We start from the raw sequence: 23934 nt of genomic DNA on the forward strand, positions 1-23934 counted from the left end.
TTATTGCTATAGTAACCAGTCAGCAATCTGAAAGTCAGAATGGAATATGAATATACCATGCCTGAAGTAGGGACCTAAGAAACCCGGAAAGCTTGCATTTTTTAATCTAGTAAGATAGCCAATAAAATGTATCACATACTGCTATTTTCTGTTTTTGATATATGGTTGACATGTTACAACACTCTGCTACTATATGAAGAAAAGCAGCATCAGACTGAGGCATAGGGGGCTGACTGGGGCTATGACACCAAGAGCCCTGCTTGCAGCCACCAGACATCCAAATCCCCCCCCCCTTGCTCACACGTCGCATTGCAACACATCACGTCACATACAGATGGTCTCCTTCCTTCTCCTTAACAGAGGGCGACTAATCAAGGGAGCGGAGTCCACTGGGTTATTTTCTAGTGTTCTGGCGGCCCAGTCTGACACTGAATAACAGAGCGCCTAAGTGGAATGTTAAACAATTCTAAAAAGATGTAATTATAAAATTTGGTTGTTGGGGGTCAGTGTCCACAATGACCAGATCACATTGGTGCAGACTATTTTACTAATATTGGCGATAAAAAATATAAAGTTCTGGAAATGTTGCCCATGACAACCAACCAGCAATTAGATTTAAACAGCCATCTATAATTTAGAAAACAAATGCAAAGATCTGATTGGTTGCTATGGGCAACATCTCCAGAAATCTCTCCAGATATTTATCTCCAATGTTAGTAAATTTTAGGGCTAATAGTTTAAATTAATAAAAAAACACAGAATATCAATTCAAAAGTTGCTTAGAATAGGTCTATATGGGCATCCATAGCAGCTTACATTTATAATTTATAATTTGTCTGCAATGTTTTGGCAGCTATCGTAGGTTACAGCATATGCTCCAGACATAGTGACATACCCAATGCCCATTCTTAGTGACTGCCACCTGTTAGGGAAAACCCTAATGAGCACTGTATGTAGCAAGTAGAGGTTAAAGGCATAGAGACGTCTCCAGAAATAGACTGCTATTACCCAGTCTCCCAGTGAAGACATGAGAGGGATGCCTTCACACTCATGCTACCTGTGCGATTTACAATGCAGCAAAATTTGAAGCATTTTCTGTAAATCTATTTTACCATGAACATGATTCATACTTCATATTCTACTTGCAATTTTGTCTATTTATTATCCATATCTTGGGATTGTTCTGGCTGGAATTCAGAATGCAGGTGATATGATTATAAGAAAATAAGGCTAGAATAGGATGTGATTCTTTGGATCCCAGGGCTACAGATTTTAAGGCACTCTAAGGAGAGAGGTGTTGTATTCCTGAAAATGCCTTTCTGGAAAGGTGAGTTGGCATGCCTTGCTGGTGTTTTACAAGTAATTGGCATTGTAATTATTATTATTATTTTCTACCTTTTCTTTCTGAAGACTGTGCAGGAAATGTTCAGTCAACAGAGTTCAGAGGCAGACTGCTTCCCCCCAGCTCTTGAAATGCTGTGGCATGTTCTTTCAAAACCATATTGATATTAGTTTCTGTATTTTTGCTAGTAAGTCAATAAAAGAATATAATCTGAACTTGGTATCAAGTTTTACAAAGAGACTTGTTTTATAATTAGCCATCAATATATTATCTTTTTTTTATCTCCAAATATAACTTTCAGTGAAAGCATTTTGTTTTTCTCTGAAAGCTATACTAAGGCTGCCATGCTGGTTTTGGATAGTATTATGTAATATGCACAACAAATCTTGTGCAAAATTGTCTATTGCCTATTGATTCTATTACAGTAGATTCCAACACCAAAGCATAAATGACAGGGACACTGAGTCACTAAATTGTAGAACAATTATTTTAACTCCATGCTCCTTTGTAAGGGCAGAAAGCAGTTACAGTATATTTTCTCTGTCTGTACCCCTTCTACTTGTCTACTAGTCTGAAACTAGGACTCTTGCCCCCTCCCCATATAACTTTTAACACAAATATTGGCAAGATCGTAATAGCAGTATATACTTTTCCTACATGTTTACATTATTATTATTGATATTCTTTATGTATATTCCATAAACAACCATTTGTAAATCCTCCTGTAAATGAGGCTATTGTTTAATACCAGTTCTGCCTGTGCTGTCCGACAGCACAAGTTTCAATGGCATGATTTTCTGCACTGCATTAAGGGATGCATTGTATGGAAACCTTTCCTTGGTATGCCTGAAATGCTTTCTGAGGGGGTCCTGAGATGGCTGCCTATTGTCCCTCATAGGACTGAGAATTCCATTTATGAAGCTCTGACCTTTCATGTAATGACTGATTGTGGGCTGAGCTGTGCCAGACGTGGGCAGCTGGAATGGGCACCCAGGCTTTGACCTGCAATAGCTTGCAGACTCCAGAAATCTTATATTCAGATTGCCTCCCCATCTTTTCTTCTTTGAAACAAAGCCTTAGCAGCAGTTTGTAAACTCACAAAGCTCTATTCTATACCAGCCAAAGTTTACTTAAACATTATTTATGTGTAGATAAAGGTTATTGTTATTGGATGTGCTTTAATGCGACTTCGGAAAGCAGCGTGTGTCTCTGCCCTTCCTGGGCAGAAAGGCTGTCAACATTATTGCAAATACTAAATAGCAATTGGCTCAGTGGAAGTGCTAGCCACTTGTGCTGCCGAGGAACACACTATATCAAGTACCCACTCAATATTTACCTTTACATGTACATGAAGCAAGTAGGTTCTGTTATTTACTACCAGGACCAGTCAATTCATACTATATATGTTACCTGGTCTTGCTAAAACTTCTTATCTGCTAATATTGTTAAATGCTCTAAAACCTGCAGTGATGTAAAAAGTGGGTTTTAATATGAGATCCATTCCTTACATTATATAAATAAGTCAAAGCTCAACTATAAATAATGGCAGGACTGCTGTCCATGAGAAACATGAAACATTACACATAGCTGGATGTTTATTGATCTTTAAAATTGCAATACGTTGTTGACATTTTTTCTGCAATAATCCCCCCCCCAGGTCATGAGCTTATTTAATAGTAAGCTCAAATGGGTAACCCAATTGAATTAAATTGCAGAAAAAAGTAAAAAATCATATTGTTCCATTTATTTTCAACTTGCCCGATGCATACACCTCCTACTATTTCATTGTTGCAGGCTTTAGGTTTTAGTTAGTGACGTCTTTCATTAAAGTTTTCTAAATTTTTTTAATTGAATAAATCTTGAATTTTCATGTTTTAAAAACTGAATTGTGTATACATATGGGATCAGTATTATGCAAACCGAAATGTTAATTCTTGATGATAGTGCCCTATTAACATTTACATTATATTTATTAAATGCTGACAGAATGCCAACTGCCAGTCTTCTCACTTTTTCACCATGTTAAGCACTGAGTACAGTGTATATTACTGCCTTTTATACAGTTGCAAAGCAAACTATACAACCCTAGTACAGACAGAGCATGGACATGGATTGGCATTCAATCCCTAGGATAAGCCATCTTGTTATGCATTTCTAGCCTGTACAAGCAATTACAGATTCTTTTTCTGAGAGCAAAGTGTTTAAGATTTCTGTCGCATGTAATATCAGAGCCCATCCCTGCACGAACTTCAGCCTCTGACGGGAGTGAGAGGGGCAGCTGCCTTTATATCCCACCCATATGTCCTTAGCCTTCTAGCTTTGTCATCCAAAAATAGCCAGGCTTGTACAGTACCGCTGGCAGAAGAAAAAAGCTGCCTCTGGGTTTCCAAAGCAGAACATTTTTAAGTATAAAGCCATGTAACCAATTACATTTTCTATTTGAAACAGTGACTGTTGAATCTTCATGTAGTTTGTTGCCTCTGTCATGTTCTATGAGCCTTGAATATTAATTGAGCCTTGCGACTGCCAACAATTCTCTTGGTTTGAGCGGTTAAAGCTTTAGAATCAGGCATGTAACATCCAATATATCCATCATGGATGTGCAAGCTGGCAAAATCAGTTATTTCCGTGGCACTTATTATTACCAAGCTGGCATTGGTGTTAGATTATTAGATAAGTACTTTGGGCTTTTAAATGCTGTACTGAAAGTACAGAACAGTTATAAGACTGTACATCTTGCTGTAAATACTTTTTGCTTTTGCTGTTTAATGCAAGAGAATGAATTAAAATAAATGCTAGTAAATACAATCCAGGCAAGGATTAAGCTAAAGAAACATTAAACTAAAATAGTTGGAAAATGGTAAATATGGTAAAGAAAAATATCATTGATTTTTCTCTTGTATCCACAAAACAAAAACTGTGGTACCGTGTTAGCCAGTAGCAAAAATAACAAATAAAAAAACAAACAAATACAAAAAGTATTATAGAAGTGATACCTATATTGGCAAAATGCCTGACGAAGGGGCCTTGGTGATCCGAAAGCTTGCAATGTATTTTTTTTTTATTGTTAGCCAATATAGGTATCGCTACTACAATACTTTTTGTATTTGTTTTTTTTTATTTGTTATCTCTTGTATCCAGAAACCTGATGTTTAGAAAGTTCCTTATTACAGGAAATACATCTTGAAGTACAGTAGGTGCAGGGTCCACAGTATAAAGATGTCAGGATTTCAGGGGGCTCATATAGCTGATGGTCAGATTTATAAAATACAAAAGGGGCAGGGCTTGTGGCTGGAATGTGTGTGGTTAAGAAGGCTCTGGGTGTGTTAGGATGCAATGTGATGTGTCTGGGGAGACTTACCATAGTGAGCATTATTTTTCAATTGTGATCACTTAATTCTTAGTTGGCAGGGCCCATTGCCCAGTGGTGGGCTAAGCCCTGGGGAGAAGGGTGCTGTTAAAGGAACAGTAACCCTTTACTGTTTTGTTACCCTGCACTGGTAAGTTCTGTGTTTGCTTCAGAAACATTACTTTAGTTTATATAAATAAGCTGCTGTGTAGCCAACTATTCAAATTCAAATAGGGCTTAATTGCACAGGTAACATAGAAGATTCTAAATAACATATAATTCCTGAAGCTAACATAGAATTTATACCAGCACAGCACTACGTTGTCTTCTAATTACTTATTTTTGGTGTTACTGATCCTTAAACTAAGTAGTATGGGGCCTTATAATTCCTGACACAATTTAAAAAGGTATTTTTTGGGAATGTACTTGCCATGTCATTTGTATTTTCACCTATGCATTGTATAGCACTGCAGGATATGTTGGCAATTTAAAAGCCCATTGTAAAAATAGATTAGAGTTGACATGGGCAGACCAGGATGATAGCAAAGTCCATGGTTTCTAAGTCCAAGAGGAAAAGCAGTTTACTAAAATCCTCCTTATTTCATGTATTGGGGAATTAAAACTTTTGTTATAATATTACATCTGTTAATGTTTACATTAATTTGTGTTTCCATAGGAGCAGAGGAAAAAGCAGCTAAAATCCATGTTTCAAGCAGAGAGTGTGAAACCCCTGTAAGTATGAATATCACTGGGCAGATCTTCCTATTAATATCATAAATACTGAAGCAGTATGCTGTGGCAATGATCCAGACCCCTCAGTGTATGTTCTCTAAGTTTTCAACTTTTCTGAAAATGCTGGCCGCCTTCTTTTTATATTTCTTTCATACTAATAGCATTGACATCCAGCATCTTTTTTTATTGGCCAGGCTAGTAAAATACTAGTCAGGTGGCAGCCATAATGATCTTTTGGTTTGAAACCTCATCAACATTTCTGACACACATAGGCTAATTCTTTTATGTTATTTCAACTTTTCCAGTCAAGTAGGATACTTGATTCTGAAGTATAGTCCCCTCTAGTGGCATGCTAAGGAGACAGCATCTTTTGTAGATTCTGAAGAAAAAATGTGTGCCATGCAAAACTTCTATATATACGTTTGTTGATAAGCAGAATAAACAGGATGACTTCTCTTCACAAGCAATGCCTAGAATGGCATGAAAGCATCAGCACAGGTCAAAAATGCCATTTGCAGAAGCTGATGATCTACCGGTTAGCTTTACACAGCTATCAACACCAGGCAAAATTGCCCCTTGGCAGTAATTCATGGCAGCCAATCACATTTTTGCTTTTATTGATCTTATTGCAACTGGCTAAAAAAAATCTGTGATTTATCACTATAGGTTACTGTTGCCACCTTTTCCGCAAAAAAATACTGGCCTTCCTAGATATGTATCTTTTTTTCCCTATTAACATTGGGATAAATCATAATTTTTAACCGGCCATGCGGCAACCCTAGTTACTGTCCAGGTTCAAGTTAGGCCAGAATTGACAAATGAGCTGCAGTGCCTCAGGCATATCTCTAACTGGATCATTCACAGACAAAATTTCTCAGCACATTCCATAAATTGAAAAAAAAATACAATTTAAAAAGTTTTTTGTTTTTTTCATGGCCAACACTGTTCATTGTTATAATTTTTCTTTTAAACTTACAGCCAGGAAAAGTACGAGAGAAATTCAGCCACCTGAAGCAAAGGTCTCCTCCGGCAGGCCGACCCCACTTGTCCCAGGAGGAAAGTAAAGACATAGAACAAGCAGTAAGAATGTACAATGTTTCCTCAGCCTCAGTGGTAGGAGGGGAATGGGATGTTTGCCTGAAAAGTGAGCCAGATCCTGTGAATCAGTAAAGCGAAAAAATTATGCAATCCGCCATTTTGTTGCATTTTGCAGCTTACTCCCTACATAAATAAATTGCTGCATGTGTTATAAATAGAGCACTATTTGTATTCATTAGGGTCAGGAAGGAATGTATGCATCCCCCACCTTGCACAGTGTTCAGATGCACTAGTTAGGGAGCAGCAATGGATGTAGGCTGCAAGAGGGGAAAAGTTAAACTCAACTGTAAAGTATTTACTCAGGGTACTTGGGAGTCCATACAGTGAAGCTAAATATCTCTCTATGTTTTAGGCACAGAAGGAAAAGTTGCACGCAGAGCTTAAGAAAGTTCTGCTTCTAAAGGGACAGAAAGCCTTAGTGGAACAGGAACCAGCTAAAATGGAGACCCCAATCAAGATTACAGAGGTAACTATTGTTCTATTTCTTCCTCATAAAATACTTTAAAGGGGCTTGGCTTGGGAAGTCCAGGTGGTCTTGGTACAAATTGGTACAAAGTTACACAGAAGGGCGAATGTCTTCATGAATCATTTCAGGTGAAACTGGGTGAAAGGCTAAAGGTGAGAACTTTTAGGGTAATTATCTCAGATATATTCCCTGTGCCATGTGCTACATTTGGAAAGCAGAGAGAGCTTATGGCGATTAATGCTAACAGATTGGTGTATGTAGGAGGGCTTTGGGTTTTTTAGAGGACTGGGCTGAATTATTATTCAATTGGCTATTTGGAGGGATAAGGGAAAGAGAAAAAGGGGTATGCCTGTTTGGATTAAAACCCCAATAGAAAGGAAGAAGCCATAGTGGAAAAAGATCTGAACTTTTCTCAGATTGTAAAGCATCATAATTCACGTAAGCGAATAGGCTCAGTTCTTGTTGCAAGTAAGAAGGGCTGCTAGTTTGTGGCAAGTCTTGATAATAAGGGATTGTAATTACTCAGATAATGATTAGAGCAGAAGTTCTTTTTACATTGAATGCAGTCTCAAGATCCACTTAGTAGGGACACCAGGGCCTTATGATATATACCCTTAAGTGCTTAGCTTGGTTAAGGTTTAGCCAAACCACTTTTCTCATTTTATACTAACTTGTATGTACTTTATACTGACTGGTATGGCACCAATGGATTGGGGGAAATCCAAACTAAACTAAAGGTGGCCATACACGGAGAGATCCGCTCGTTTGGCGACCTTGAGGTGGGCAATATCGGGCTGATCCGATCGTGGGCCCCAGGGCCCAACGATCAGATCTTAATTGATGGGAAACGGGCGGTCGGACCGCATCAACGAACAGATGCGAACGCGATCCGACGGGATTTTTTGTCCCATCCGATCGAGATCTGGCAGACTTTTGGCCAGATCTCGATGGGGGAAGCCCGTCAGGGGGCCCCATACACGGGCCAATAAGCTGCCGACTTGGTCTGTGTATGGCCACCTTAAGATTTGTTGGTCTTAGTAAGGTTGTAAATAGATGCAAAACTGGGTAAAGGATAATGTACAATTACAAGAACAACATACATATACTTTCTCTACTTAGAGTAAGGCTCTTAATGTGGTGCCCCAGGGTTGTGTATTGGTCCACTCTTATTTAATTTGTTCATTAATTACTTGGGGAGGGCATGTATCATTATTAATTATAAGAATTCATTCCATCCAAGATGTGGCATCCTTGCAACAGGGCCTGGACAAACTGGCAATCTGGGCAGATGTTGACAAATTTAAGGTTATGCAGATGGGATGTAAAAATATGCTAACCTCTTATACCCTTAATGAGTAGTGATGAGTGAAAAATTTCGACATGGTCAGTTTTGCGTCAAATTCCCGTGTTTCACCACAGGCAAAAAGTTCCACAAAACTGCTGCAAAAAAATTGCCATCTGTTAAGTTTTGCGGATGGCAAAACATTGACACACATCAAAAAAAAATTGATGCTCGTCAAAAAAATGTTTTTGGGAACTTTTTCAATGTTTCACAAATTTTTTTGCAGTTTTGTGAAATTTTCAGTGAAGCAAAACATCACAAATTCACTCATCACTATTAATGAGATTAAGTTTGGCAAATACATGGTGATGCTAATGCCTTTATTGAATCCATGTCTGGAAGTCATGCCATTAACACACACAATCAGACAAATGTGCTCCAAATTGCTGTGATTTGCCAAAATGGGCATGAATTTGAATCCTTATTGGTGCACCTTGTACCTTGTAGCTGATCCATGCTACTACTCTGGAATTCTGGGAATTATACTGCATTATGGGTAAAAGAACATAGGTCATGTGGTCATAAATTAGTCCTAATGCCTGTTATTCCTCCCTTCCTGCTAGCTTTTTGGTTGGATATGAAAGGACATGTTCCATAGGCAGGACAGCTAATTTGGTCCCCCCTTTGTAGGGTGTCTAGGTCTATATACATTTCAATGCAAAGTGCACAGTTAAGGAACTGACAGTCTTTTCTTTTAACAGGAGACGCTGCAAACCTCAGAGGTGGTAGAGGTTATTGTAGAAACAGAAGCTAAAGCTGGCATGAGTGGCATCGTCATTTCTGGAGGTGGCAGAGAGGGAGTGATTATCAGAGATGTTGTCAAGGATTCACCTGCTGCTAAAACGTTGCCTCTTTTGGAAGGTAACAGTGGATCATTTATGCTGTGTAGAATGCTGAGATGTGCTGGTCATGTCTGCTTGCAGTGCACTCTGGGTAACTGTAAAATAAGGATAAATAAATTATAGCTCACAAAACAGGACTGCCACAAAAACAAATAAAGCTGACAACATGCAACAAGAACAGTGCACTGACATAGTAATTTATACAGGACACAGCATGACCTTCTTTTAACTAATCAATACAAAGTACCAAAAATACACCCCTTTAAAGGTTACAATAGGAAGGGGTCCCCATCCAAGTTTATCTCCATCTTCTTTATAATGTGCCACCTTGGGATATTCACACCCTTTGTACGGCAAGACACTACAAAGGAAAGTCATATTATAGGGGGGGGTTGAATTTGCCAGGCACCCCCCAGGGACTATAATCACTAACCATGAACCCCAGAGCAACACAGAATCTATGCAAGAGGTCCCATTGTAATTATATTTTATATAATTTGACCTGTAGAGAACATTGTTCTCTTTAGGGTTAACACCAATTCAAAAGGAGTTAGAGGAAATAGTGGTTGCAAATCTCAGTAGTAGCCTTGTCTGGATTCTGGCAAAAATGTACTTATGTTTTTACTTGGTATAGTTTGTGATAATACAGTGATGTAGGTTTTTGTTAAACTATTGTGTACATTGCAAATAATTCATTCTACCATTTACAATTTTCTTATTGAACCAATACATTTATTTTATTAGTAGTAATAATGGTGTGTAGGCAGCCATCTCAGGTCATTGTGCATGAGCCTGTGCTTTCAGAAAGAGCCAACACTTCACAATGGAACTACTTTCAGATAAGCTATTGTTTCTTCTACTCTTCTTCTAGTGTAACTGGAGGAGTCATGGTCGGACTTGGCTGTTTTACCGCTGAGTGCTATTCTTATATCTACCACTAGGTGGGGAAAAGTTTTTAGCAATGCTGGTGTCAGGGAGCTTCTGTCTCATTACCTTCCTATTGGTCTATTAATAGGCTACTGGGTGGGAAAGGGAACAGGGTGATATAACTGACTAAAGTTTTTGAGCACAAGTCATTAGCTGAGAGAATGTGGGGAACTAAGAACATGTATAGCCCCACTGTAAATTTCAGAATTCAATATAAAAATCAGTTTGCTCTTTTGAAAAACAGATTTCAATGCAGGATTCTGCAGGAGGAACACTATTAACTGATACATTTTGTAAAAAAAAACATATTTTCCCTTTGAAAGGGGATTAAAAAGCTGGAAGTGTTGTTATATCAAAGTTGGAGTCATATCAATGTAGATGCAGCGCAAAGTAATAACATTTTACTGAAATTCAATAATTTGATGCAGCTTTTCTACCCAAGCAATTTTTGCAAAATTGCCACTTCATAAATCCTCACAATAATTAGTCATTATCGCAGAATATTGGAATAGATAGTACAACACTGCAGTCTTCTACCCATAGTAGTGCTCAGTTGTTTTTAACATGTATCAAATTTTAAAGCCGCTTCTTTTCCCTTGGTTTGCAGGAGACCAGCTCCTAAGTGCCCATGTCTTTTTTGAAAATGTCAAATATGAAGAAGCTTTAAAATTACTTCAGTGCATGGAGCCTTACAAAGTCTCATACTGCCTTAAACGGGCTGTACAGTCCTCAGATGTCACAGTGTCGCCAACATCCGGAAGTGTAGAAGTCAAGGGTCCAAAGACCAAGATGCCCAAAATGGTATGCAGAGGAATCTTGCCCATCCAGTAGACTCTAAACCAATTACTGTGATTATTTCAGAGGAGTTAAAAAATTAAGATTTTTTTCACCTGAAGTGGGATGCTCTATATTTGTCTAAATCTAGTTAGTCAATCGTCCAGCTGATAACTAGACTTCAACTCCTTAAATTGCAGCCAACATCAGCTCTAGAAAATGTGTCAGTTATTTTCCTGTTATGTTAAGGGTACGGTTTTAAATGAACTATGGATTTTTGTTCCTTAAAGCTTGGCACAGAAAACAGTATGTAGAGCATCCCAGGGCTGTATTTACCATACAAGCACCTGAATTACCCAAGCCAAGAAAGTATAAGTCAAAAGTAATTCCTCCTAATTTTATATAGGGTTTATTTTATCTTCAAAGAGAAATTAGTACATTTCCTTGATGCCTCTGCAAAAACATAAAAACTGTTTATCCAGAAAACTATGTTTAAAGATAAGATATACCCCATATACATATTGAGAGTATTTTTAGTCAAAACATTACTTTCTGCATGTTTTACTTTATCAATGTGAGTGGGAGATGCCATACTGCTTGTCTCATCAGTTGAATTATGCATAGACTCTAACAGATTATTATTGTCTACTACTGATATATTTTCAAGTAAATAGAATACAACATGAATTTAAAACTCAGGTATATATTGTCTTTATGCATGAAGTGACATATCAGTGAGCTATGAAGCCAGACAAATGCACACACGGGCAATCTATAACTCTCTATCTACTAAGATTCCTTTTTTTTTTTACGTGTATTTTTTTGCAAGCTCCAAACTCAGCTGTGACTTTATGTCTTCTCAGACTGTTAAAAGCCTCACATCAGTGAAAAAGAAAAAGAAGAAGGAGCCAAGCCAAGTAAAGGGTTATGAAGAAGTCTCCATAGAAGCCCACAAAGGTTCAGAAGTATCTGTTGGCAGTATGGATATTCCACCTGTTGATGTTGAGTTTTCATTTCCCAAGTTTTCAAAGTTGATAAAAACCAAAAGTGCAGTGGAGACTACCACTGACATCAAAAGCACAAAGGTTTCAACTAAGATATCCACTGCAGAAGAAAAACGAGCTAAAATAAAGTTCCCTAGACTTAGAGTAAAAGATGCAGCTGCTGGGGTCAAGGTGACATCAACAAAAACCAGTTCTGAATTAGAAGTAAAAGAAAAGGAGAAATCTACATTTGGAATTTCTTTTCCTAAATTTATTAAGTCACCAAAAGTAGATGTGGTGGTGCCAAAAACAGAAGTAGAACTTTCTACACCAAAACTGGAAATGAAAACCAAGGAAGAAAAAATAATTAAGGGTCCACAAGTTGAAATAGATATACCATTGCCATCAATAAAGGCGGAAACCTCAGATATTTCCGCAACAGAAAGTGTGAAAATGGCCATATTGAGCACCACAGCTAAAATTCCAGATGTTGAAATAAAAGTGCCTACATCTCAAGTTGAAGTGCATACAGGCAAGCTTAGCACACCCCAAATGTCAAATATTGCCAAATGTTTAACTAGTCTTGAAAAAGAATCCTATGTGGCTATTGAGGGAATATCCAAGACAGAAATAAAACTTCCTTCTGTTGAAATAGCAGCACCAAAGCTTGATGATTTGAGCCTGTCTAAAATTGAAGGCAAAGCTGGAGCTGAGCCATCTGATTCAGGTAAAATGTTTCAAATCAAAATCCCACATTTAGGTCTGTCATCAAAATCTCCAGAGGACGATTTGGACGTCAAGAAACATGATGGCAAGAAACATGATGGCAAAAAACCTACTGAAGACAAATCTAAAATGCCTTCTCTGAAATCTCCAGAAATTGGTCTTATTGTATCTAAAGGAAAAGTTGAGGGGGATTTTTCAGAAAAGAAAGCTGTTATGAAATTACCCTCTCTAGACATTTCTGCTCCTAAGCTGGACTTTGATATAAACATTCCTAAAGGAAAATTGGATACAGAGCTCTCAATTGAACTGGATGCTCCAGCTCCTGCTATTCCTGATGTAACTTTAAAAATACCCACAATTACCCCCCCTAAAACGGGAATGAAGGTCAAAGAAGCATATGCTGAATCTCCTAAACTAAAAACTGGAAAACTGCAGACTGATATTAAAGCAGAGACAACTGAAACAGAAACTTTATTTGAAATTCCAGATTTCACAATAAAAATGCCTAAAATAGGCATTCCTTTGCTTGGAACAAAGGCAGAAACGCCTCATGCAGAAGTAAAAACAGGAAAAATTGCTGGGGAGAGTCCAGATATCAAACTGAAAAGACCAAAAATCAAATTACCTAGTTTTGGCATATCTTTGTCCAAAGAAAAATCTGACTTATCTCTTCCTGAAAAAGACATATCAGAGAAAGAAACAGCGACAGAAACAGATGGAAAACTAAAAATCCCTTTAATTAAGGTGCCGTCTGTTGATATATCTTTACCTAAAGTCCCAGATATTCAGTTAGTGAAACATGAAGTTACTCTACCTTCACTTAAAGCAGATATAAAGGCTCCTGAGCTTGAAGTTCCAGAGACTGGCGACTTGCAGTTAAAAATGCCAAAAGTATCCTTACCTAAGTTTGACCTGTCAACAAAGCTTGAAAAACCTCTGTCATCTTCTCCAAAAGTGGGAAAGCATGATAAAAAGACAGATACAAAGATTCCAGAAGTGGACCTAGATGTGAAGGGAGACAAAATGACATTCTCAAAGGTAGATATTTATCTTCCTAAGATAAAGACGGGTGATTTAGACATTCTTTCCCCAAAAACAGATGTAGACATTTCAGTAGATAAACCAAAATTAGGAATGAAAATCCCCAAAGTGGTATGTGATGCAATAGCATTTAATGCAGAATCAAGAGTTGACATCACTTCTGTTAAAGTGCCTGATCTTGAGATAGTCGCACCTAGGTTTGATGTTGATTTAACCATGCCAAAAGTCAAAGCTGAAGCTTCAGAGTGTCTTCTTAAAGAACCAGAGTGTGACTTGCAGCTGCCAAAGTTAAATCTCCCTAAACTTAGTGATGTAGCAAAAGATATGGCTGTTGAACTTGATGTTCCAAAAATAACAGGTGATGTCTCTTTCTCACAACTTGCTGCTCATTTAAAGGGTCCTGAACTGGAGGGAAAGGATGTGACTGATACAGGGGCAAAGATTCATCTACCAAAAGCTTTATTAGGATTTGTAAAATCCACAGAGGATCACATTTTGGAAGTAAAGGAAAAGACAGATGTAAAAATCCAAAAAGAAAGAACAGATGCACAGACAACAGATGCCAAAATCAAACTGCCTTCGGTCCAACTACCATCTGTAGAAATCGCTGTACCTAAAATTCCTGATGTTGATATTGATGCAAGTATACGAGAGGTTGCTATAGAGGTACCAAGTACAGAGGAAAGAACAGCAGGGATCATTGGTGAGAAAGACGTAAAATCAAAGTCAACAAAATTTTCCTTTCACAAACTTGGAATATCTGGACCCAAAATTAAAAAAGGTATAGAGGCAGAGACCAAATCACATTTGGAAAGAGAAAAAGAAATGCCATTAAAGGGACCAAGAATGAAAATGCCCAAGTTTGGACTCACTTTTCCAAAAGCAAAGCATGATATAGATGAGGATGTTGCTAAATTAAGCAAAAAGAAAACAGATATCTCAGTCTGCAAAGATGATGACTCATCTGGAGGGAAGATAAAACTTCCATCAGTGAAACTTCCTTCTGTTGACATTTTGGCTCCAAAACTAGAAGTTGATATTGGAGTTTCAAAGGAGGATGCTCTTCTTGTGACAGACAAACCAACTGATATTAGTATTGACATCCCAGATGTTAAGGTTAACCTTCCCAAATTTTCACTGCCCAGGTTTGGCAGCAAGATCAAAAGAGGTGAAATGGGTTTTGAAATGGAAAGCTCTAAATCAGGTGAGAAGGCGTCAGTAAAATCACCGGTTTCAAGAGGTGATAGTGGTGATAAAACAGGAAAAGAGCCTAAAGTGAAGATGCCAGCAATCAAACTGCCTTCATTTGGAATATCAAAGAAAGAATCAGGAATTTCAGATGCTAACCTAGAGGTGAAAATTCAAAAGTCAAAAGAGCATGGGAAAGAATCAAAAGTGGAGACAGATGTTAAGGAAACCAGTGAGAAAACAACATTCATGAAAATGCCAACATTTAAAATGTCTCCTAAGGTTAAAGCACATGATGTTAGCCTTGGTATGAAAGGTTCAAAAGAGGATCTTCATCTACCTGATGTCCATGTGAAAGTTCCCCATATTGCATTGCCTTCCATTGGGATGAAAAGTGATAAATCAGCTGATATCCCACTAATAAAATCAGAGGCAAAAGTAGCAGAATGGGTTCAAGAGCAAGAAATGCACTTAGAAAAAATAAAAATGCCTTCATTGGAAGTTTCAGTCCCCCAAGAAATTCAGTCACTGCTAATTTCTGTTCCATGTGTTAAAGGAGATGTTTTCACCTCTTTACCAAAAGCAGAAGTTGGTGTTTCAGATATATCGACAAAAGCACATGAAGGAGATATGAAATTACCTAAACTGGCCACATTCAATGTTCCTACCCCAAAGGTGGAGTTAGATATCAGTTTGCCTAAAACTTTTGAACACAAACCCGATCTTTCTCTGGAAAAATCAGAAATCAATTTAAAAATTCCAAAAGTGGAATTACCAAAGCTTGGGGAAAATGAGCAAGACGTGTGTGAAACAGAAGGAAAGTTGAAGATTAAAATGCCTCATGTTGACATTTCATTGCCTAAAATCAAAGCAGATGAAGAAGACATACCATTCATAGAAGGGGAGATGAAAATGTATGGGTCTGATTTTGAGGTAAGGTCCAAAGAGGAAACATTCAGTCTACCATCTGTAGAGCTACCTAAAATGTCTACTCCTAAAATTCGAGCTCCAGAACTTGAACTTGATATTAGCCTAAGCAAGGAAGGCGACAGAGATGCTGTGATAAGTAGCCCTGAAAGCAGACCATCTGATCTAAAATTCAAAATGCCAAAAATGAAACTGCCCAAATTTAGTGGTTCCAATGATATGGACGATGAAACTGCTAAAGTGGATGTCAAAATCTCAAAGACAAAGGAAAGTACAGATTCTGGGCAATCAGGCTTCAAGCTTAAATTGCCTAAACTGCATGTAGGTTCTTTAAAAGCTAGAGGAGTGGATGATGTGTCTGTGGAAATGGAAGGTGAACACAAAATAATCAAGAAAGGATATACAAAGGCTATAGATCATGAAGATTCAGAAGATAGGAGAGGGTATAAAATCAAGATGCCTTCATTTGGTATTTCTAAGGACAGCGCAGATGCTTGCACAGAACCCTTGCACTTAGCATCAGATGGGGCTGAAGTAAAGTTCAAAATGCCTAAAGTCAACATTCCTGATGTTGGATTTTCCAGAAGTGAAGCAGGGGGCAATGAAACAACCTTAGAAAAGGGATCTAAATCAACCACTGCTGAGAATTTAGATTTAGATTTGGGTCTGAAAATTCCAAAAATAAAGATGCCATCTTTTGGCATGCCTGGTCGAAAGGTAGATGATGACATGAATATGTCACTTGAAGAGGATAAAGAAGCAAATAAATCTTTATTTAAGGTGCCAGACCTAGAAATCTCCACCCCAAAGATGAAAGCACATGCAGAATACGATGTAGATGGAACACTGGAGCACGAAAAAGAAGTAGTTACTAAGAAAAAACTTAGCAACAAAATTATTGAGTCAGCTGAAGAGGATTCTGGGAAAAAATACAAAGTAAAATTGCCCAAATTTGCAATCAGTTTACCCAGATCTGTTCAAGCTGATGTTGAAATTTCAGCACCTAGATTACAATCAGAGGGTGAAGAGTCTGAAGCAAGTCTGAAAGGCAAAAGTTTAGAGCATGACAATCAAACAGGAAAAAAGTTCAAAAAAACGATTTTCTCAGTAGGAAAAACAAAAGAGAAACATTTCCTAATGGCAGATGCAGGAGAAGGAGACGGTCCAGAAATGAAAATTAAAATGCCAAAAATAAAGATGAAACCTACTTTTGGAATGTCAGGAGGTAAAGTCAAAGGGAAAGAAGTAAATGGAGAGTTTGATGGTTCTGCAAAGGAAGATACTGATATTAACCATGATGGCACAACAAAGTCTTCAAAGTTAAAGTTTCCCAAGTTAGGATTTTCTTCCAACAAAACAAACTCTGGTGACGTTAACATTAATGGCCTGAATGGTGAAACTGATGTGTCAGCACTTCATGGTGCACAGGAGGGTATGGTGAAAATCGGAAAAATAAAGTTACCAAAGGTTGAGTTTTCCTCACCTCATAAGGTGAAAACAGATGGTGAAATGAACTTAAAGTTGGTCAAAGCAGAAGAGTCTGATTCCAAAGAGGAGGGCAAAGAGAATACACTCACAACCAAATTTAAATCACCTAAAATAACATTTTCAGGGTTCAAGAAGAAAGATAAAGGGGAGGAACATCAGATCAGTTCTTCTACAAGAACAGAGTTGGCAACAGTGGAAAATATTAAGGAAGGAGAAGGAAAAACTGGGAGAGCTAAAATGTCACTGGGTTTTCTCTCAGGCAGATCTAAAGGTGAATACACAGTGGACAATAGTGGAACAGAGAAAGGATCCATGGTGGAGGCCAAAGAAAAATCAGCCAAGTATAACTTGCCTAAATTGTCTCTGAGCGCTAAAGCAGAAAGCGATGTAGAGGTTAAAACTGAAACTCATAAAATTGTTGATGAAAGTTCTCAAGAAGGTCTAAAAATCTCCCTACCAAAGGTGGGTTTTACTACTGAAGATGAAGAACAGATAGAAGAAGAGGTGACTGGGGGCATTCTGAAAATTACAAAAATAAAGCAAATTATAACAGAGACAGTGGCAGAAAAAACTCTGGCCTTATGAACAACAGTTAACAGCCCTGCTCAGGACTTCATATAACAGTGTTAGACTGTCACTGGCAGACAGCAGCTAATATCTGCTCTAACATATTTTATATTGTTTTCCAGCATTACCCAGTAGCAGGACTAAAAGCAAATCCAACTCTGTGCATGTATGTGTTTCAGAAAGCTTAAGCGATTAAAAATGCTGGTCAGAAAATATATCAAAATTAAAATGCAGAGCAAATGTTTTTGGAGACTAGTTCACCTGGGAAATGCTATTGATGGCAATACAAATAGGTGTAAAATTTAACTGTAATACATATATGTGAGTGATATATTTTCATATACATACCCACAATTTGTATTAAAATTGAGGGCAATAAAACTTCTGTATGTTGTGAAGAGGGAACATTATCACTAATATGGAGCACAAGATAACCTCACAGCCTTGTTCGTCATACTCAACAGCTTCTCCGGCACCCTTTTTCGCTTTTCACAAAAGTTGGTTTCCCCTGTTTGATGAAGCTCTATCTCTGTGGAAGAATCACTAATGAAGTACCAAAATCAACAATGGCAACAGTCTTTTACCCTGATTGTGGTACTGTGGCACCATCTCTGGCCTGTGCATAAACTTAACAGCAAAGGAACCAACATCCATAACATGAGTCAACCCATGAACTGTTCATATAGGCAATGTTAAACACTGGGGCAAAGGATTTTGAGCAAATTTTGCCTGGGATGTGTGCATTTGTGCTGAGTTTTCAGATATGATTTGTTTATCTTACCTTACATGACATATATAATTATGTGCTTGGCCTCATTTTCTCTCAGTTGTTATACGTATTGTTAATTTTTAAATATGGAAGTGGCTAATTAAGTCAAAATGCTTGTGTTCTGGCCAACAGGTGTTTAACCAATTTTTTGCAAGCAAGAATATTAAATGACCTGCACACATAATTATAGCCTTTATCAAATGCATGTGTGTTGATGCATGTGTGGTCACAATAAATGGGGTTCCCTGTCTACTTAATATTTTGTGTATGTGCAACTCCTTTGAAACTCACTTGCATTTTGTGTAGACATGTGTATCTAGAGGAGTCTGCACTACCATTGCAGGATTTTGGTGGAGATGTGGCTATACAGCATTGCTGAACTTTAATCACTTTCTGGACAGATTATAAATTCTAGGACCAGGTATCTGACCACCGATGCTGTAGAATTTACATGTTGTGTGTTTATTGGCAATGCACATTGTGAGAAGTTCAAAGGAGGCAGGCAGGGTAAGGCTTAAGTCAGTCGATGTTTTCAGGATATTTAGTTCAAGTAAAGACATGTATGCTTGTGTCGAGCCAGTTACCAAGCAGCTTGGTGCAGTTAGTAGAAAGCTTGTAGCCAGGTAATGTATTGACAAAGAATGGTGCTGTGAACCATTTAGTGTATTGCTGTATTGGTTTCATGGGAGCAAAATGGTGGACATGGTGGTTTGCAGACCCTTGTGTTGTTACTTCTGATCAAGGACTATATTTAGACACATTAGAGGTATTGTAATAAGAGGCGCAAAGTTTGGTTAAGGTCTAGGAAATCTTAGTAACTAGTTGAATGTTTGCTTTCCAACATAGACCAGTGCTACCTGGTTGCTCTGATTTACAGGAAAGAAATTATGCCTTTTTGTCTTTGATAAGTATGACCCTGTGTGTGTCCCTCACCATTACAGTTTACAAAACCATTGGCATATTTTATTTGCTTATTATCACATAGTTTAAATGTACACAGCATCATTTTCATCTAAAACGGTCACATTATATTTTGCAACTGTCGACCCATTATGCCCTAATCCTACCCTGCCTGCTGAGTCAAATGCTATCAATCCCATGTCTGGTCAGTGTTTTGTCTAAAAGTGGATGTTTGGTAGAGCTAAGCAAGTGAATATCTGCACTGCACTTTGGCCTCTGAAGGGCACTGTTTGTTTAAATTTACATATTAAGTTACATTTCTCCTCTCAAGTGCTGCTAGTATGGCAAATCTCACATATATTGATAAAAAACAAATTAGGTAGTATCTGTGTAATGTCGGCAATAGATCTAATACCCATTACAACCAAACAGGCGACCAATAAGGGCTAGCTGCTTATTGGTTGTTAATGATTACTAGACATGTTCAAGACAAAGTAGGCAAACGTACAAAGAATAGTTTCCATAATAGGAACATCTCAAAAATATTGTGCATTACTATATTAGGCCCTTAAGGTGATATAGGCCATACTGAAGTTTAGGAAGGCAATTCCACGGGAGAATTATAATACAATAATGCTAAGAAAAAAAGGATTTCTCTCTAAATTAAAGAAATACCCTCAGATATTCTTGGTGACAGTAACTCACGCGGTTGGGCTTAGAAAAATCTGAAATATTCAGAATGCATTTTGAATTAGTTAAATAGAAACAGCTTGCTGTAGTATGCAAATGAAAAAGAAACCATTGGTATGTCATCCTTTTCTCCATACACACTCAGTATTTCTGCCCAATTGATTTTTCAACACATTCAATAATAGCTGTCAAAATTCTGCCCTGACTCTTCTAAGAAGAGCTTAGGCAGATGGGTCATTGCACACTTCCATGGGGACAACTGGAAACAACCAGTGGTGCTTGGGCCTAGAAGTTTCTCCAGCTAATGCCAAATATTGTTCACGTTAAAAACAATCCTCCCTGTGAAATTGGGTGCTTGGGATGACATCTCAATGGTTGTTAAAATTATGGCTGAATCTCTGTCAAATGATACTCTCATGTGAGTAAATCGTGCCATCTGAATAATCCAATATCTTTGGTGGGATGGCCGAAAAGACATGTATAAACAAAGCTATGGTTACATAAACTGCATTTTTCCATCCTCCAGACCACCATCATGCCAGAAGGAAGTGGCCACAATTGCTAACCCTGGGAAATCATTCAAAAGTGCCAAGAAGTGTACGAGATGTTGATCAAGCTGATTTCTCTCCAGTGCAAAACTAGAAGTTATTGGGCCCCATGGTAAAACTTTGGAGTCCCCTCTTGTGCAGAGAAAATTATCAGATCACTTAAATATTTACTGAAACAATTATTTACAAATTACTATCACATATTAACTAGGACATTGATAGCTTTGATTCTGTCTCAGTTCTCACTGGAACCCCATAGTAGCCACATGATCTGCTATCTTTATAACTGAGTTCATGTCTTTCTCATCTTTGCAAATAAGCAATTGAAACTAATTTACTAATGCAGGAGCTAAATTGCACCGGTGCTGTTACTCTTAGCAATCAGACCTTTATGGAACTTGCAGATGACAAATCAGAACTAATAATCACTGCACTGGTGCAACTTAGCACCTCTGTCTGTTAGTCACAATATGTTAACAATGACAGCAAATAACAGTGATTAACTAAATCATTTTATTTCTACATTTTATTGCTACCCTGGTTTATTGACATTTGACAGTGTTTGCGGTATCAATAATATTTCGACCATTAACCAAAGACGAAAAAACTAAAATTAATGTTAGAATATCATCCTATTGGCAGGTTGTCATAAACTGTAATCTGGCCTAAAATATCACAAACGATTAGGAATGTGGTGTCATGATGGTTAATGTTGGAGGTGGAAAATGAAGCGCCATGTTGTAGCAGGTCAAATGGATAGTGTACACTCACCTAACACTTGCGATATAATGGAACAGAGATCATATTGCTGTTATTGGTACACATATAAGGTTGTTACATAGAGTATTTTTATAGATGCATTATCAACAAATTATATCAAACAGTAACAGCATGCTTTTATATATGCCATTAAAAAGCTGTGCTATCAATTATTGAAGCAATAAAGGTGCTTCAAGTTTGCCCTTTTGCCATTCAGAACTCTCTATCTGAGCCAACTTCATACTTAACATCATTTACATTTATCATAAAGATATTTTCAAACAGTACCATCCATCTCTCAGCAAGGAAGGAGGAGTACAGGGGGCATGCTAGGTTCTTCAAAAGTTCCGTGACCTGTATAAAAATACTCAGCTTGCAGAGCCTATATACATAGTCATTGAACTCTTCATTGACTTCTAATATCATTAGATGTCATTAATGGGGACATTGTTGCCTATATCTTGCAGGGGGCAGCTCGAAATCTGACCATTTGTTATAGCAGAAACATAGAAAAGATAATTGTTACAATTAACCAAATTAGAGTCACAGAATGCACAGCAATTAAGAAATCTCCTATAAGTCTTATTTTCCTGCTGATCCCCATAATGCCACGTTGATCAGCCTCACTGTGTCATAATTAACAATAGCGCATTCCCAGGCCAAGTATAAATGTCTTCTGTGCCATGTCCACTGGCAAACATTTAACTGTAGTTGGTTGGTAAATTTTAAACTATATTGTAGTATGTTAAAGTATGTATTACTGATTTTAATAATTGCCCATTTTTTCTTTTTAACTATGTTGTCATCAGAAGCCATATAGATTGCTATCCATGGGCTTTTCTCCCAACCATGCAACAAGCAAAAGCCACTTTCAATTTTTTAATGCATCTCAGGTGAATGAACAGTATGTAGGATGGGAATGTCCATTTTTTTAAGGTAGCGTGTCCTTTATCCTAAAGTTACCAGGTCTCTAAAGTTACCAAATCTAATTTACATGTAATAAATGAAAGTTGACGTCTAGTTTGATTCTCCCAAATTTCACATGCTCGTGTAACCTTGCATTGCAGTGGGCCATAACAATTCCTTAGAGGCCTGGGTTTGGCAAAAAAAAGCTTGAAATGACATTAAGATCGGAAAAATGTAGTAAAAGGTGCACAATTTGCACAGGTCTAGTAACCCAGAGCAACTAATCAGCTGGTATAATTTAATGATGTTGGAGGAAATGTGATTGGTTGCTCTAGGTTACTAGACTTGGTTAACATTTTGTTAAAACTGCTATATATAATATATGTAAAAACCCTTCTTACAATATTAGTAAGTAAAACACTTGATATTTGAAATGGCAGAATAATCAATGTAATGTTTCTGTACTACACAGCAACAAGCCTCAATTGTTCATATGTATATGTAATCTAAACTATTGTGTATCAGTTGGCACTGACTTGGAGAAGCTCAATCAGAAGTGAACAACAGAAATAAGAAACTACTAGATTTGTTTGGATAACATCATAATCCTTTGTATGAAAACAAATCCTGGTATTAGTCTTGAAGGTTAAGGTAGGGTATATTCTATCTGTGTATGTATGCCACTGCTATATAACAGCTTCCATACTATGTAAACAGAGAATTACTACAAGATGTATATTGTATTTTTGTAATAGCTTTATTGTTAGTTATTAAAAATTCAAGCAAGTTTTTCTTTGAAGTGCTCTTTTGAAACAGACATCTCATTGTAAATTACTGACTAACCGCTTTCCTGGATTTATTTTGTTCTTTTTTTTGTAATTTACATTTTGACATAATAATCAGAAATGTAATAAAAATGTTTATTAAACTTTCAAATGAAAATACTACCAGTATGTCAGATGTCTGTCTATTTTATTAAAAAAAAAAACCCTAGAACTGTAGAAAGGATTGTATATAAAAGAATAGAATTTTGCAGTATTTTGGAGATCAGAATGCTCATATATATATAATATCTCGATGGTTTCATGTCATCTGGAGAGCTGGAGTTTACACTACAGTAAAAAAATCACATCAGTTTAAAGGGCTTTTTTATTTTATAGGAAGAAGATGAAAAGGACAGTGGAAAGTATAAATGCTGAATAACAGAAGAGATGTTTAAAGTAAAGTAAAGGGTGGCCATAACCCAATAGATTCTAGACTACTTGACTTTAAGCCTCTTTTTGTGCTCCATCTATTACAGTTTATTGAGTTAATAAGAGATCACATCACATCCCTACTGGGCTTCAGTCTGGACTACTGAGACACTACATAGCACAGCAATTCTTTGACATACAGTAACTACAGGGAAAGAAGATCTGCAGAGGAACCTAGTGAGATAGAAGGCTCCATAAGATTCTTCAATTTCCCACACCTAAACTGCACTTGAAGGTCCCAAACACCCTGTGCAGCATATGACCTCCCTGCAGGTGCAGTGGTGGGAAGGCAGGACCACTTGGTACCTAGTGAACAT

General features: G+C 37.4%; 1 protein-coding gene across 1 annotated transcript; it reads left to right on the forward strand.

The window, feature by feature from the left end:
• Positions 1-949: 949 nt before the first annotated feature.
• prx.L (periaxin L homeolog) lies at positions 950-23317 on the forward strand. The gene is made up of 7 exons (XM_018230236.2): positions 950-1327; positions 5368-5423; positions 6402-6503; positions 6874-6987; positions 9031-9190; positions 10706-10899; positions 11736-23317. Exons 1-7 carry the CDS (start codon positions 1312-1314, stop codon positions 17808-17810), a joined length of 6717 nt encoding a protein of 2238 aa, XP_018085725.1. The 5' UTR covers positions 950-1311; the 3' UTR covers positions 17811-23317.
• Positions 23318-23934: the final 617 nt, after the last annotated feature.

Source organism: Xenopus laevis, chromosome 8L (genome assembly GCF_017654675.1).
Source record: "Xenopus laevis strain J_2021 chromosome 8L, Xenopus_laevis_v10.1, whole genome shotgun sequence".
NCBI lineage: Eukaryota > Metazoa > Chordata > Amphibia > Anura > Pipidae > Xenopus > Xenopus laevis.